Below are 18,173 nucleotides of genomic sequence, written 5' to 3'. Positions count from 1 at the left end.
ATGATGATGATGATGATGATGATGATGATGATGATGATGATGATGATGAGGATAATGGTGATGATAATGATGATAATCATAATAACAATGGGGGGTTACGTAAAAACTAAAATAAAAACTGAATTTATCGGCTCGTGAGGTGAGAGTGAATGGAGACTCCGAAATCGAAAGGTTTGCGTCAAAGAACAACCAAAATAAAATGATTAGAAAGTATAGTGGAGACAAAAGCTCTTCTGTTGACATTGCATACAATAGAAAGTGATGGTAGCGACAAGTAGTAATAGAGTAGGTACAATATCCAATAACATGCCCAAAAGGATGAATGTGAGGATAATTTTGCTCAAGAAAATGAAAAATTTGGTGGTGATAGTAACCCAAAAATCCCTACATAAAAAAGATGTTTGTAATTCCCCTCAACTTTCTTGCTCCAAAGTCAGAATCCAATTATTAATCATTAAACATTAAACACCTACAAACTTCCTTGTATGGTCCTGATACGTGTGTCCTGTTATTGCACACACACAAACATACTCTCATAGGCACTCAGACACACACACACAGACAAACACACACACACACACACACAAACATACTCTCATAGGCACTCAGACACACACAGACAAACACACACACACACACACACACAGAGAGAGAGAGAGAGAGAGAGAGAGAGAGAGAGAGAGAGAGAGAGAGAGAGAGAGAGAGAGAATCACAAACTGTCGTGTTGATATGATCTTTCTATCCTTTACCTAATCACTAATCGATGTATCCGTTGCGTCTCCCCGTCCTCTCACTGCACACCTTATTAAATCGTCAACAGTTTCGATGCGATACCGATAACCTGTCGCGCGAACACACTTAGTAGTGTGTCAATCGCAAGCGAGAACTAGGGGCAGAAATCGGAAATTCACAACATCCTAAAGATGGTTTAGATAGTAGCCGGTGAGTAGATTTCCCTTAAGGTTCGGTTTCATTTGAGATTTAAAAATCCCCATTGGTATCAAAAGGTGTCGGTTTTGAAATGGACGAACATGCCAATATAAAAAGGTGAGTTTTACACTGTATTTCAATTTCATCTTGCTTTAGCAAAATACTCACACACTGTGAATTGTGAATTAATTTAACAACAGTTGAATCATCTCTAAAATGAAAATGTTTTCATTTGTATTTGCCATCATTGCTTTTGGAGCTTCTTACAACATGGGTAAGATTATGTTTATGATGATAGAACCAAACACTCACTCGCTCTTGACGAGCAATAACAATGTCAAATAGTTATTAAGCTAAGTTCATACATACATAATTGGGGTTCCTAAAGCTCGTATTGGAAGGGTACTCGCCACACACGCAAGAGAATTATTATCGGTCTGTTATGCGGTCTAATTTTTTCCCTGACCCTTCGTTCTAATCGGTTGTGAATGGTTTGCTGAGTACGTAAGACCTTACAAAAGAGTACCATCTAGATGGTAACAAAAAAAAAATTGTAAATGTACCGTTCAACAATCGAGAACCGGGATTAGCTAAGCTCTATGGGAACTTTGAAAGACTTCTTTTAATTTTGTAAAATCAGCGTGTGCACTCTTGTATTAACTCTCTCCTTACCAGTAATTTTCAGAGTTTTCCCCAAAACTTCACACCCAACACAAAAATAGAATATTCTTACTGGAACAGAAAAGCATCAAGTACATTTTATACATAGATATAGAGCTACATAATTTTTTTCATCAAAATGATCTCAACAATACAGTGTCAATTTTGTGAAGCTATAATAAAAATAATCTTTAAATATTGTGATGTACGAAAGAAATCAGAAGGACCAAATTGTTGGTTGCGTCGTAACGGATGTGACGATTTTCCTATGGTTGATAAGGAGAGGGTTAAGCAAACATGTTCACCTTGCACTATTTTCATACGTCGATCGACAGAATCTAATTGACCATTGAAGTTTCAACGGGTTCGGAATTCATATAGGATGATTAAAAAAAACAAAACAAAAAACAAAACAACAATACTTGTGTGCATTTGGGGGTCAATACCGTTCTGCATGCCATTCTGTGAAAAAAAAAAACCCCAAAAAAACAAAAAAAAACAAAAAACAAAAGAAAATAAACACGTATCTTAAAAATTGATCAGAAAACTCGACCTTTTAATACCATCATCTTGACAAAAACTCTCATACCTGTCTGTGACTTCCGATATTTGGAGGACGGTTGTTCTGGCCAAAATATTTTAAAATATATTTTTGTTCAGAGTGCGGCATCTGTGCCATGTACTCGCACATCTTATTTTTATAATATATTAATTTGGCCAGAAAATATTTGCTTCAAATATCAATTTATTATTAAAATGATCCCGAGTTGTCAAAAAGCTTCAAATCTGAAACAGCCAAACTTCTGTGGAGTTTCAATTTTCAAACTTTAAGTTTAAGACAACTTGAGAGTCATTTTTATAGATTGATGGTTGAAGAAAAAGCTTTTTTGAGCGAAGTGGGTTGTGCCAATGCTTTGCCACAAAATGGCAAAAAAAAAAAAACAACTTGAAAGTGGAGTGACATTTTCTCAAACTGGGTACTAGGTACACGTCGATATCTCCCATTGGGTTGCATCCTAGGATATGAATGTTAAAACGCTTCAAAAGTCGTAACGTCACTTACCTCGTAATGACGCATGGTAACTTAGTAACTGGCTCTTAACTATCGGAACAATGGCGGACGCCCTTATGAAATATTTCTCCGATGAGCATAAAAGCGTATCCAGCGGAAAAAAAACCAAAACATTATAAATCTCATCATGTTTTGACTTTTACACATTCTGATCACGAGACATATGAAATGTTCTAGCCAGCATGAAGAATAAAAAGTACCGATTTTCTTTGTTTAGAACCACGATGGCCGCCGTTGCTGGTCGACGTGACATCAGACTATTGAATCCAATTAGCTATATGATTTCTGGTCTTTCAGTCTATGCTTCCGGAATAACTAAGTAACAACGTAGGCTATGGTAACGGCTATCCGTAGCCATCGTAAACTGACACGAGAACCCACCAGGAATTATACTTTGACGTCATTTTCTAGGTTTTTTCACAGCTTAGTGGGTTGTCGTTAGTAGTGCACAAGGAATAAGTGATTCCATTGGTTGAACTATTGGATACAACTCACGATTTGTTTTCTTTTGTGGCCAAAGACTTGTCTTTTTTTTTGGTCAGTGTCAGGCAAAAAGTTAACGATGGCTATGGTTCTAGTGTCAGGCTATAGATAGAATGAAGTTGACGTCACTCTGGTCTTTGTTATTGTTTTTTTTTTGCCATCCGCGTTTATGAGTAGTACTCACTAAACGGTATTATCCAGACTATAAACGTTCATGATTACACATACTTTTGTGTGTTGGTCCGTTATACTTCCGGATGGCAATGTTGTGAACTTCTTAGCCAATTGCATACTATCTATAAGGTAACGGCTTATCACACTCCAATCTGACTGGTTTCGTATCGTCATATTCCAGGCATTCCCTTGTCTGTCAAATTGACCCAATCATTATCAGTGTCGTATTAATATCGTCATTTGAAAGGTTAAGAGATGAACTTTCTTTATCTGTATCAGTCAACAGTCAACATCGATAAAATCATGATTTATCTCAAGTATTTCAGACGTTTAATTGATTCACATAAAGGAAGTGTTTGAATCATTCAATGAATGGTGTTGATACTTACCAGTTAACACAGGAGTTCGTCGTGAAGGATCCATTCTTTAAAAAGTAACAAAGTGAATGGTATCTATCTAGCTATCAATTTTTTGTTTGTTTGTTTGTTGTTATTTTTTTTTTGGTTAGTTTTTAATCATTTTTCATTCCGAGCGATCTTTCGAGTCCAATTTCAATTCGAGATCAAGTCCCTATAATTTTGATTTAAGGTAAATTTAAATGACAAAACTCTCTCTGATTCTGAATGGACTTGGTTATGAATAAAAAATGTCTTCTATTAAAACACTGTACCCGGCGCGTCAATCTAGTATTGTCCCAAAATGAAATATATAATTAATTAAATTGATTAAATATATAAAACGATAAACAATTGGAATGTTTTTCTTCTTTTGGACGATTACATGATAAAACTTACTTTCCTCGACAATGTAATTTATTCGGTTCATCTCGACATAAAACTGTTTTGAGACAATAAATCACAAATGTAAACCAAGAATATTGGTTCGTTTAATTGTGGTGCTGTCATATTAATAATGTACGGGAGCAAAAAAGCTCTGGGGATAGAATGGACCATAAAGACACGTTTTACGAGTGAGCCCAGTACAGTTAAATCATGCTAAACATTGGTATTGCTTGTTATCAATTTCTTGAGTGTCGTAGAAAGATATCATACAAGATCATCAAGTACACGAATACATAAGATTAAAAGATAATCTATTTTTTTAAAATAATTTGAAGATATCTAATCTTTTTAAAAAAATGGACACTCTTTGGCGTGAAGCGGAGGGACAGAACAAAGTTTGGTAATGCAATAATAATCTACGAAACATGTTGTGTTTCTCAAGATTTAGAGTAATTGTGACCCCTCATCTCAAAACGGTATTATGTCGGGATGGACCAGATGCTAAAAAGTCAAATTATTGTTAAACTGGTCAAAAATATGACACATTGGTATTTAGCAAAGTCAAATATGATATTCCTTCTCCTCTATAAAGCATATAAACTCATCTTAAGCATGATATTTCTGACTTCAAATTTCATTTTCAGCACCATAATCATCCCGACTTAATACGGTTTTGAGACGAGGGGTCACAATTATTGTCTCCTAATCAAGTATAGTCCCGTGGTGTGTTTGTTTTACTTGCTATTCCAAGTATCGGGTACTTTCCATCCGTTCTGTATTGATTAATTGATTGTTTATCGATGTTTGATTGTCATGAAAAGCAGAAGAGGAAAGAAAAACAACCAGAATGGCTCTTGTGTATTTATAGATAGTATGCGCTTTGCTAAGAAACTCACAACATTGCTCTCCGGAAATATAAGGGATCAACACACAAAATTATGTGTTACCTTGAACGTTTATAGTCTGGTTAATACAGTTTAGTGAGAATTACTCATAAACGCGGATGGCAAATCGGCAATGAAAAAGACCTGAGTGACGTCAATTTCATATCTTTAATTCTTGAATATTTAAAAAGTATATAGATAACAATTTATAACTTTCCAATTTTATTAGAAAAAGGAAACCGCTAAGCAAACAATATCAAAATAAAAAGAGGACAAACCAAAAAAAAAAAAAATCACGAATAAAAATTCCCCAACAAACAACAAAACAAAAAGGAAAAAAGGGAGAATAAAAGAACGAAAACTTACTTACTTATCCGAACCAGCGACCACATGAGCTCTAGCCCTTCGGTCTTGTGCCATGACGTAGAAGTTAGACGTCTTTTGTAGTTTTTCCAGGTGACTATAAAGTGTGTTACTGATGCTTGGATTTGGTGGGAGGAATGTGCATCTCAGGTCTTAAAGAACGAAAACAAAAACACTCTTACTCGAGAGTTAAGCAATTCATTAAATTCTTTGTTCCGATCATAGAATGACTTGGGCTTTATTATAACACCGCGTAGTTGTTACATATTATGTATATAAATGTTTACAAAACAAGAAGGTACTGTGGCGCGGACCCCTTGCAGTTAATAGGAAAAGTGAACGCATATCCCAATGTATAATGATATGTATTAGGTACTGTTGTGAGATTTCAAATAAGAAATTTCATTGTATTAAACATTCACAATTTGTACATTTGGATAATGCCGTCCTCTACACTTTTTGTTAAACATGAATTGACAGACTTAAAAAACACCCCCCCCCCCATCCCCCCTCCCACACACACACACACACAAAACGAAACACAAAAAAACAGCATTTATATGATGCAATATACTACTAAATGTGCTCAAGGCGCTTTACAAAGGGTGCCTGCACAACAGCAAGACGGAACATGTAGAACGAGACATGACGCCTGTTAGGCGATATTACAATTTTAATCTTGTACTCTTCTCCCTAATGATTTGTATGAATATGTATAGGAAGGAGTTTTTTTTAAGTTGATTCGTTGTGTGTGTCTATTTGTGAGAGATGTTTTGATTTGAATGAAATATAGTCTTGCCATGAAAAATACTAAAACGTGTCATGTTGTAATCAGTACCTCAATAATATTGACATTATATTTATCTTCCCTTACAAACCAGCAATGCCACTAGCAACGAAACAGAAAGTCGCCCTAGTGGCGGCCTACCCTGGCTATTTCATGGGAACACACTCCTTTCAGGATCCAGGCAAATTAGAAATAACCACAGAAAAACTCAGCCCAATTGATGTTCAGGAAAAGTTGGGAAATCTCAGACCGATTTCTTTGGAAATCAGGGACATATTGAATCAAACCGTCAACAAAACTGTGGTGAGTTTGAATTTTAGTTGGAATTGTTATTTTTATTCTCCTACATTATTTTTTCTATCAACGATTTCTGGCAATTCATTGTGTATCCCCTTTTCATATAATGTCTATATTCATGCGTAATTTATTGGTGATATTATTATCATTATTTTCGTTTAAAAATGTTATTTCACCCTTTTTTCTGTTGTTGCTTCTATTACAGCCACTAATGATACTATGTACTACTACCACCACCATCACCACCACCACCACCACCACTACTACTACTACTACTACTACTACTACTACTACTACTATTACTACTACTACTACTACTACTACTACTACTGCTGCTGCTACTACTACTACTACTACTACTACTACTACTACTACTACTACTACTACTATAGAAACGATTATAAGTACTACTTTGACCACTACTACTACTACTACTACTACTACTACTACTACTACTACTACTCCTACTACTCCTACTACTCCTACTACTCCTACTACTACTACTACTACTACTACTACTACTACTATTACTACTACTACTACTACTACTACTACTACTACTGCTGCTGCTACTACTACTACTACTACTACTACTACTACTACTACTACTACTACTATAGAAACGATTATAAGTACTACTTTGACCATACTATATACTACTACTACTACTACTACTACTACTACTACTACTACTACTACTACTACTCCTACTACTCCTACTACTCCTACTACTCCTACTACTACTACTACTACTACTACTACTACTACTACTACTACTACTACTACTACTCCTACTACTCCTACTACTATTACTACTACTACTACTACTACATACTACTATAGCAACGATTATAAGTACTACTTTGACCACTACTACTACTACTACTACTACTACTACTACTACTACTACTACTTCTACTACTACTACTACTACTACTACCACCACCACCACCACCACCACAACAACAACCACCACCACCACCACCACCACCACAATATAGATAAATTTAAATCAATATATCTATCATCAGTATCAAGAATGGGGACTAGTGCGAGGGATTATGGACAGAATAAGACGAAGTATTCAGTTTCGCTGGACATTGACTGAAACAATGACGAGTGATATGGAAGTCCATGAGGTCTGTTTTTATTGCTCATTGGTTCAAAACTGTTTCATGTTGGTGAAGACTGGATTTTCAAATTTGAAATCCATAATAAAAAATAATATTTTATTACTGACACATTTCAGGTTTGAATAACTCGAGAGCTATGTAAGATTTTATCAAACGGTTTATTGTCATAGGTGCAGGATTTATTTAAGTTTCGATTGATATAAGTTTTAACACTGTGCATCCTTTGGTAGTTGAGCTATGACGTCATCAGTAGAAAAGGGTAATTTTGAAAAATATCGTAATTTATTCAAACCTAAAATGTTTCAATGATAAAAAAAAACACAATGTAGATTTATTATTTAACCCGCCCCCCTCCCCTTCTCATCAATCATTATCAAATATATAAAGCTCTATATAAATGACATTTATTATTATTACATACAAAGAAATGATGAGTTTTCAAAAAATAATACCAAAGTGTCATTTCTTTCATTGAAGCTCCTAGTGCATAAGTACTTAAGCCATAGAAAGTCAATTCTGGGTTATAGTTTCGATTGGGTTATGGAGAGTATACCAAAAAAAAATAATAGAATTGAAGTATTGAGTTATTGAAATAGGGACGTAGAATATGCTTACCATAATGATGATAACTCACGAGTGATCGATTGTGATAATGCCTAAAGTATATTATCGATTAAGTAGCTGAAAAATCAAAAAATGTAACTAAAACACTTTTAGCACCGGGCTCTTCAAATGTATTTATTGTGCGGCTATATGGTCTAATGGTATGGCATTCGCTTTCGGATCAGAAGATCCTGGGTTCGAGCATTGCTGGACGCATAGTTGAGTCCTTGATAAAGACTCTTTACTCACATTCTCTCACCGTACTCAGGTGTAAAATGAGTACCTGGCCTTCAACGGCGTTGTCTCTGTCTGAAAATTTGTAATATCGCCTAATAGGCGCCATGTTTCGTTCTATATTTTACGTTTTGCTGTTGACCCTTTGTAAAGTGCTTTGAGCACATTTACTGGATATTGCTCTATATAAAAGCTCTATTTCTTTTTTTTTAATGTGACAAAAATATTTATTTTCCATACAGGCTGAACGTCTCAAGGCACTGGTTCGACTCTCCGGTTACGTCATGTTCATCCACACCGGATTGAAATCACCATCCGCCAATGCCCTTTTTCAAAGCGCTACAAGGACCGTACAAGACATTCGAGACAAAATCACAAGTGCCGCATCACAGATTCGAGGTCTGCTGATGAACTTCAGTGACAGAGACATCTACGATAGAACTATGAAATGCCATAATAAACCAAACGGTCAAATCTATTTGGAGAACGGATCCAGCCAGATCCTGAGCCTCCGATATTTAGTAGCACTCGCATTGGAAGATATGCAGGACACTTTTTCTCACATGCAAGTGACCGATTCTGACTTTCACTTGGATGGATAGAGGTATTCTTAACAATGTAATGTAAATGTTGCTGCTCGAAGCTCGAAGAAATAAATAATAATGCGAAATTGAATGTAAACTTCAATTTAATTACAAAACAGATCAAATCATCTATGGTGTTTCATTCATACTGTTTTGTTGATAAAGGGGAAACCCGAAACATTCATTTGATCTGTTTTGTAATTAAATTGAAGCTTCCATTCAATTTCACATTATTATTTATTTAACAATGTAATGAGTTTGTTAACATCCTCAAAACAGAAAACACTCGAGGATTTTCTTTTTCTTTACTTGAAAAACCGAATTGAATGGTGATGCAAATTATGATGTACTTCGTACCTTTTATGATCAGTTTTATATTCATAACTTTATGTAAAAGTTATTGTTAAATTTAATGTTAAGCGCACTGAAAGAATAAAAATCATCTTTACAACCAACCATTGACAAAAACACCATCACCCCCCCCCCCACAAGCCACCACACTACAAGCCACAACATTACAACCACCACCATCACTATTACCATCATCATCACCATCATCATCATCATCATCATCATCATCACCATCATCATCATCATCATCATCGATCACTATTTATAACCCTTATGCAATACGAACAATGACAACATTCTGACGATATTTTTTCAATGGGTTATTTTTTTCTTATCTCGTCATAACTTGTCCTCAATGTCTCATACATTCCACTAGTCACATTCTACGACTACGCATTCCTTGTGATATTATCATTCTATATTGTTGATACGAATTTACCTTTATTTTTATCAATATCAATACTCACTATATCATCTTGGTTAACCCCTACATGGCTGCCCATATCTCGTAAACATGATATTACATAATACATATAACCGACCATCTCAAAACGTTGTTATATCTTGGTTTACCATCTCCTTACCACCTGCAACAAAATTATAACAGTTGTTACGACACAGTGTACATTTTTCTTATTAAGATTTATTTTGTACATCACAAACTTTCAAGAATGATCTTTGTTTAATTAATAAGGACATAAAATTGTTTTGTAGAGAGCCTGTATGAGTTTAAAAAGCAATTTTTCTGCTGGTAAGCCTGCCATTTTGGGAAAATACTGAAAATTATCGGTAAGGAGAGAGTAAAGCAGATAAAGAACATTGAGCAGACCTGCCAACATTTACAAAAAATTCTTCGGTTTACGAACCTTTTTTTTATTTTACTCCAATTTCTGAAATTCATGAGCATCTTCAAGTCATTAAAACTTATTGAAAAATGAAAGTTGATGCAAGACAATATTATTTAAAGGATTTATAGTGTTATTTAATTCTTTTGAATGTAAACTGTTCATTTTTAAGGTTAACTACTTTTATCTCCTAAAATTACGAATTTTCAAGTTTTCAAGTAGGCAGGTTTCATTGAGTTTACAGTCATTTTTTTTTCAGAATTTGGAAATATATACATTTTCTAAACTTAAAGAAACAAAATTAGAATGCTAGTCTATCGTAAATTGTCCTCAGCCTATATCGAGCCAAGACTCAGTAATCCAATAACGGTCTGGTTTATAGAGGAAACTAAATAGAATAGAGCTGTTATCACTGTTTATAATGAGTGAAGAAGGGTTTAAACCCCAAAGTGATAGGACATACTTATACCATATTTTGTTCTCTGATTGACTCCTATCAATATTACGTTATTTATACATTTATTGCAGTCAGATTTTAAAAGATATGTATCTCTGCTATGAAGTGTGTATTGTAAAAGTTAAATATATTATACATGTCATTAATACTTCATTTATTTAGTATTCAAGACATCGCTGTCCTGTCTAATCTAGTAACACCTCTTCAAATGAATAATTCGGTCAGGATGTGTGCTTGCTGATTCGATAGATGTGTTTTTCTTTTTTAAAGTCTCTCAAAACATCAAAATGCAAATGCATTTAATTTATCATCAATCTTTCAATATGGTTTATAGAGGTCAATTGAAATTCCGAATGTTTAGACAAAAAAAATAAACAAGAAAAAATAAAACAATTGTAGATATCAGACCCAATATCGATATTTTTTAGACCCTTGGTTAGCATTGAAAGTGTGCAGATTGAGCTTATGAACACATTATTTGATAATGGATTTTAGGTAAATTTTATTTTTAGAGATATTTACGTATTGCAATTATTTTAAATATCATGAATTCTTGACCTCGAGAATATTATTATTAGTATTATTATTATTATATTTGAATTTCCGGGAATATATAGTCATCCAGCACACATGATATTTAACGACAGAATGTGTTTATCATTTAATATAAAAATGTTGTTTTGACCAGTATCGTTACATACACATAAAGATTAACCAAGATAACCTTATTCATATATATATATATATATATATATATATATATATATATATATATATATATATATCATATTCATAGCTTACTTTTTTTTTGTTGTCTTTACAGTTTTAAAAACTTATATATATATATATATATATATATATATATATATATATATATATATATATATATATATATATATATATAATTTTCTGTAACATCTTCTGTAATGTGTAATTTTTTTTCCATGACTGATAAACTGAATTGTAGAATCACCCATCACTGGGTAAAATGAATCAGTAACTCAAATTGAGTAGTTTGTATGTCGGGAGTCCCAAAAAATATCCTTTTTAGTTATAAAAACAAAACGAACCAACCCCCTTCCAAATAAAACAACAACCAAAAAAAAAAAGAAAAAAAAGAAAAAAAAAAACTCGATTAAATGGCAAATTTTTCTTTTTCTTGAAATATAATTGAATTGGGCCAAATGAAAATTATTAATTAATCTTTTTTTTTTTGACATTTCTCTTCACCGTAAGCAGATTTGAAAAAAATGAATAAATAAAAATAAAAAAGAGCCAAAAACAAAAACAAAAAACAAAACACAAAAACCAAAACATTTCACAAATTTAGGTTTTATTTTCAGAGGGTAAATATCGAAAATAAGTGCGAAAAGTCAATATCTCCTATCTCCGAATCTTTTTGGCATTCAGTTCTTTTAAGCTAAAAATTAATTCACTTTTTGGCATTCAGTTCTTTTAAACTAAAAATTCGCTTTTCAACATTCAGTTCTTTTAAACTAAAATTCACTTTTTGTCATTCAGTTCTCTTAAGCTAAAAGATTATTTGGTATTCAGTTCTTTTCAGCTAAAAATTCACTTTTGGCATTCAGTTTAACACGATATATTATAATACCAATTTGAATCGGTAGGTCATATTTTGATACTTTTTTTTTGAGTATGACAAATGATAATAATATGAAGGTTACTTTTGGGACTCGCTATATGCTCTATATAATTATATATTTATTAAATCATAATGTTGCTGCCAATGGTTGTTTATATTTATGGCTATGCAATTGAGTGTCTTATGATTGCAATAAACTGTTTTTTTTCCTTATATCCGACGTGTCTCTATTTTCTTGAGTGTGGTAGTCAGTGTAAGAGAGTTAGCTCATAGCAAGTGGATTTAATGAGTTCACTGTACTTGTATATCAGTTAAAATTGGTCATCATATTGAGTAGTCTAGGTCAGTTTTACGTTCCAAAGTTAAAGAATTGGTCATTATGTTGAGTACTAGAAAATGACTTTTTTTGATCGGTGTTACTTGGTATTTGGGGATAATAGCATCAAATTATAGTTGGAATTTATTATTTGGGCGTACAGATTTTTTGGGCGTACTGAACGTAAAACTAACGTTTACCAAAAGTAATATTATATCATAAAAGGCGGGGTTTAACATCAATATGTAGGGGTTGGATTATAGACTGACAGGCAACTGTCGAAACTAGTAAGAGGTGTGGCTTGAGATAATTTACAATAGGGGAAAAAGATAGTGTTGCTAGATTCTAGATTTTTTTTATTCCACGATTCTACTTCACGATGAGCTGCACTTTCCTAGTGTCCAACTAAGAATCTTTAATTTTACGGACTTAGAAATATTCCACGTATATTGAAAATGGTTACTTAGGCAAAATGACTTTACATTTGGATTGATTTTATGGAGTTGGAATTAATCATGATTGGTATTTGGAATTTATCACAACAAATAAAACTGCAAGAAATGAAACTTGGAATCTGGACTTTTATTTGAATGTCTTGATGCTGTACATTCAGTTATCATCATCGGCCCTTGAACTCTTTCGTCATTATTAACATCTTCAACACAACGCAAAGGATAATACTACCATCTATCAAAAAACCACTATACGACCATAAGCCATCACATATATGTGCAACTACGCCACATTTATGTATCTTATTTGGTGCCGTGACCAGGATGCTATATTCTTATTCGGTGCTGTTCGCAAGATGAAATTTTCCTGAACCATGGATACACAAGAAATGTATAATGTTGCGGTGTTAACATCTGTTGAAGTTTTTGTGAGACTCGAATTTTGAAGTGAAAAATTTTGAACAGATACGGTAACATTTTTATTTGGAAAAGAAGATGATTATCGATTTTGAGGGTGAAATAGTATAACTATTTTGTAATGAAATGTTTAAAAAAACTATTGAAATTATAGATGATTCCTAAAATTCTGACAAAAGCCGGTATTTGAAAAAAAAATTAAACGAAATAATATTGAAATTAAAAACCATAGATGGAACAGGAAAATATGTTATATTTAAAAACTAAAAACAATTTATTATAGGACGGCAAAATAAAATATATCAATATCTCATTGATGCTATACGTATTTTATTTATTTAAAAAGAGGAGAGATGAAAGAATGCAGTATTTAATTGAATATTTTAGTGCGTTTTATTTCTTCAAAATAAATGAAAATGCGTTTACTTACAATGAAGCGTTTCGGAATAAATCTTCGAATATTAATTTGTACCGTTAATGGCAATGTTTTGTTAAGCTCAGTAACAAAAATGTGTCGATCTTTATTTCAATTTTTGAATGTTACTGTTGGAATTACATAGACAGTTGGTCCATTATTTGGTGTTGTTACTTTTTATTTTCTGTCAGAATGACTCAAGAAGGTGATGGCAATAACAACACGTAAATTATTAGTTTTGATGATTGAAAAATGTCTTATGGTATTTATTGTTATATTACAACATCATTGATTATATTTTCTCCTGTCAATAGGGATGAATTGGTAGGTTGATATTGGCTCTTTGAGATTCATGTGGGTTCATGACAAAGAGCAAAGTTTTATATCTGTTTGTATTCTTGGTAATAAATGTGTGGTTAACGCAGCCAAGTAGTGGACAACAGAGCTAATTTTTTTGTGTGTAATGAGATATGGGGTGATAATACTAGATTCCATAAGACATTTGGATTTTATCACTGGAAATTAAGTTGAAATCATTTATGCGGAATATGAGTCAAACAACGCAAAGGATAATACTACCATCTATCAAAAAACCACTATACGACCATAAGCCAATACATATATGTGCAACTACGCCACAGTCAGGAGTTATGAAATGATTATTGTGGTGGTGGTGGTGATGGTGGCGGAGGTAGTGGTGATGGTGGCGGAGGTGGTGATGTTGGTGGTGGTGATGATGATGATGATGATGATGATGATGATGATGATGATGATGATGATGATGATGATGATGATGATGAGGGCGATACACTTATAGTAAATGTATACTGTGGATCGTCCGGTGGTGGTGGAGGTGGTAGTGGTGGTTATGGTTATGATGATGATGATGATGATGATGATGATGATGATGATGATGGTGACGATGATGATACATTTATAGTAAATGTAAATTGTGGATCGTCCAATGCTATTCCATTGTAGATTACTTCTATTGGGATTATTTTAGCTATGGATTCAATTCTAGGAGAGAATTTGTTTGACAAAAAAAATGTAAAAAATAACTTTTATATCGCGAAATATCAAACTAAATGTCCTAAGACTCAGAGTGCTTACAAGGGGTCCCAAGCCAACAGCAATACTTAACATGTAAGACGAAACATGACGCCTATAATGCGATATTAGATATTTTTCGACGGAGACAACGCTGTTACCGGCCAAATACTAATTTAACACCTGGTTGTGAAGCAAATGCTCTAACAACTGAGCTACATCGATCCCCAACTATCAGCAATTCTGACCAAAATAGTCTATAAAACACGTAAAATGATAATTGCAGTATTTTTGGAAAGAAAAAAAAAATTAGTGGGAGGCGGAAAGGAGCACTATCTGTGTCAACACCGGTTGCCGACATTTCATCGAGCTATGTTCTGCGAATCTGTTTGTCTGTCCGTCTGCCAGGGATTTGAACTAGTTCCTCTGTGTGTGAAGCAAATGCTCAACTTAATGAGATATCTGGTATTTCTCTAATAAAAATAAAAACACGTCTCAAATTGACAATAAATCTGCTACATGCTAATTTTATTGTCTAATATAAACGCCATTGGTTCTTTTTACCGATCCCAAGAAATTATCATTACGTAAAAAGACCTCATACTTTTTTCTATTAATGATCTGTCTGAATTCTGAGATTGAACCCGACGAATTAATGTGAAATCAATAAACTTATACCTTAATATGAAAGGCAAATTACAATCTTGAAAAGTTTCTGGTTCGGACCCTTCCTCAGCAGTTAACATTACCATGAGTCCTAAGGATAGGATTACAAATAGCTTCCTGGAAACGGAATATAACAAAATGGCATATATAGGCGCGAAAGATCTTACAAGCATCTTACATGTTCCTAGAACTGTTTTACATAAATTAGCATAAAATCGATAATAAATACGAAATAAAAATCGTTTAATGTACTTCCAATGGCATCAGGCAGAAGATGTAATTGATAACAAGTAAGATCAGTCTTAGAAGGTCAAATAAACCATGCAAACTAGATGAAAAGTCAAGGTCGTTTGTGTATGATGAATATCGGCCTTACATTACTAAACTCGCCAAGAACTTTCTGAAAAGAGTAATCTTTGAAGATGGTTTACTAAAGAGCTCTTGTAAAGCCTGTGTTAAAAATCTTTACACCGATTATTTGAAAAAATTATACCCGCTTGTTGGGCCCTTCTCTTTCACAGATTTTATATCAATGTTTTGAGGTAATATCAAGTTGCAATACAACTTGCTTCCATTAAACGATTCATACCTGAAGGAAGATTTGACCAAACACCTGGTCGTATCTCTCGTGCTATCGAAATTGGATTATTGTAATGTTCTGTTGTTTGGCGTTTCGCAATATAATCTGAGTCTTCAGATTTTTCAGAACAGCGCTACCAAACTATTATTCATGAAGCGTAGGTGTGATTCTTCCAGACCTCTGCTTCATGACCAACACTGGCTGCCTGTTGAGAAAAGAATTGAATTCAAAGCTTGTGTTTTAGTGTATCGTCGTCTTGAATGTAATGTCCCTTCCTACCATTCGGTAGTAATTGAAAGATATTCAAAACCCCGCCCCTTACGTTTGGCCAGTGTTTCCAACAAATTTTTAGTCCCGAAAACGCAAAAAAGCCTTTGTGAAAAAGGATCTTTGTCTATTTTTAAACGTTAGATTAAAACTTATTTGTTTCGATTTTAGTAGATGATATGACAATCAAGATAGGCGTCTGGAAAATTACATCCAATGCAATTACTTTTAACATATAACTTGAGCAATATATATTTCGCAATATCAGCCAAAAGCTAAAAGTGCTTAAAGCGCTTTACAATGTGCCTTTAGATGGGCCCCTAGAGGGAACAATGAGGAGAGGGAGACCCTTGGAGACTTAGAGAAGGACCCTGGAACGTGAAAGGAAAACCCAAAAGTGGACGTGGGGAGAAATGTCAAAGATGGCAGCAAACCGTGATGGTTGGAGATATACTGTGTCGGCCTTATGTGCAACTGAAGCATCAAGAGGATAAGTAAGTAATTCGTAAAATTACAGACTTGTAAGGAATATGTTTTGAATCCATAAACTACACACTACAAATGAATTGCTTAAGTTTTATCTTGTAGTCATCATCATGCGGCTATGTGGTCTAGTGGTATGACACTCGCTTACGGATCGGAAGGTCCTGGGTTCGAGCCTCGCGCTCGGCGCATAGTTGAGTTCTTAAAAAGGCTCTTTACTCACATTCTCTCACCGTACTCAGGTGTAAAATGAGTAACTGGCCGTTAACAGCGGTGTCTTTGTCCGAAAAATTGTAATATCGCCTAACCTGCGGCATGCCCCGTCCTACATGTTAAATGTTGCTGTTGACCAGGGACCCTTGTAAAGCCCTTTGAGCACATTTAGTTGATATTGCGCAATATAAAGCTCAATTTTTAAAGCTCAATCATAGCTTGTCGATGCTCCAACACCTAACACACTCCACAGCATCTGGGAGCAGACTCTTAGGTCATGGTCAGTGCAGCTGGGCCTGTCCTGGCATTTTCTAAAGATGTGCACCATCGTCTGTTCTGTTTTTAAAAAAATGTTTTTAAGGGTTTTACGTCACTAAAAACATGTACACAAGCTAGTCTCAGCCAACCCCCTACTTTTTCATGCTTCCAGCAGTTCTCCCAAATTTTGAACGTGCTCTGTTCAAATAATATTCTTCCAAGTCTGTAATTTTACTACTTGCTTATCATCTTGGTGATTCAGTTGCACATAAGGCCGACACAGTAGTGTGGGGGCGATACACATGTGTAGTATCGTTTGATCTTAAACGTATGCACATTTCAAAAGTTATAACGGGAACGACCGTCTTTGTTTTATATGGACCAATCAAAACGTTTCATATATTTGAACTTCGCTGACCTGTTATCCATATTATTATTATTATATGATGAAGCATAATGTAGATAGTATGCGCTTGGCTAAGAAGCTCAAAATATTGCCATCCGGAAGTATAACAGACCAACACACAAAAAATTATGTGTAACCATGAACCTTTATAATCTGGATAATACAGTTTAGTGAGAATTACTCATAATCGTGGAATGCAAAAAACAACGACAATAACAAAGACTCGATTAACGTCAAATTCTATAGATGCAATAGATCTAATTGGAGTTTGCCATTATTATTTCCAATGGGACAAAAATCATCAGAAAAAAGGGATGCAATCATTAGTGTACATTATCTTATTAACTAATATCGAGTTATCTTCCTTGCCAAGGGATGTCATGCACTCTGGTGCTGCTTTAAATTATA

The 18,173-nt window shown here is 34.1% G+C and overlaps 1 protein-coding gene across 2 annotated transcripts; it reads left to right on the top strand.

The window, feature by feature from the left end:
• The first annotated feature begins 834 nt into the window (after window positions 1–834).
• Window positions 835–11,353, top strand: LOC144957733 (uncharacterized). Of its 2 annotated transcripts, none has more exons than XM_078889120.1 (4): window positions 835–942; window positions 6,230–6,438; window positions 7,464–7,571; window positions 8,645–11,353. In XM_078889120.1, exons 2-4 carry the CDS (start codon window positions 6,232–6,234, stop codon window positions 9,002–9,004), a joined length of 675 nt encoding a protein of 224 aa, XP_078745246.1. In that variant the 5' UTR covers window positions 835–942; window positions 6,230–6,231; the 3' UTR covers window positions 9,005–11,353. The 2 variants fall into 2 exon arrangements, with proteins under 2 accessions (XP_078745246.1, XP_078745245.1); XM_078889119.1 differs by having other exon boundaries at window positions 929–1,047.
• The last annotated feature ends 6,820 nt before the right edge of the window (window positions 11,354–18,173 follow it).

This window comes from Berghia stephanieae, chromosome 12 (assembly GCF_034508935.2).
Source record: "Berghia stephanieae isolate SIO BIC M18660-M18661 chromosome 12, UCSD_Bste_1.3, whole genome shotgun sequence".
In the NCBI taxonomy this organism is placed as follows: Eukaryota; Metazoa; Mollusca; class Gastropoda; order Nudibranchia; family Aeolidiidae; genus Berghia; species Berghia stephanieae.
This window is presented reverse-complemented; position numbering and strand designations above follow the sequence as displayed.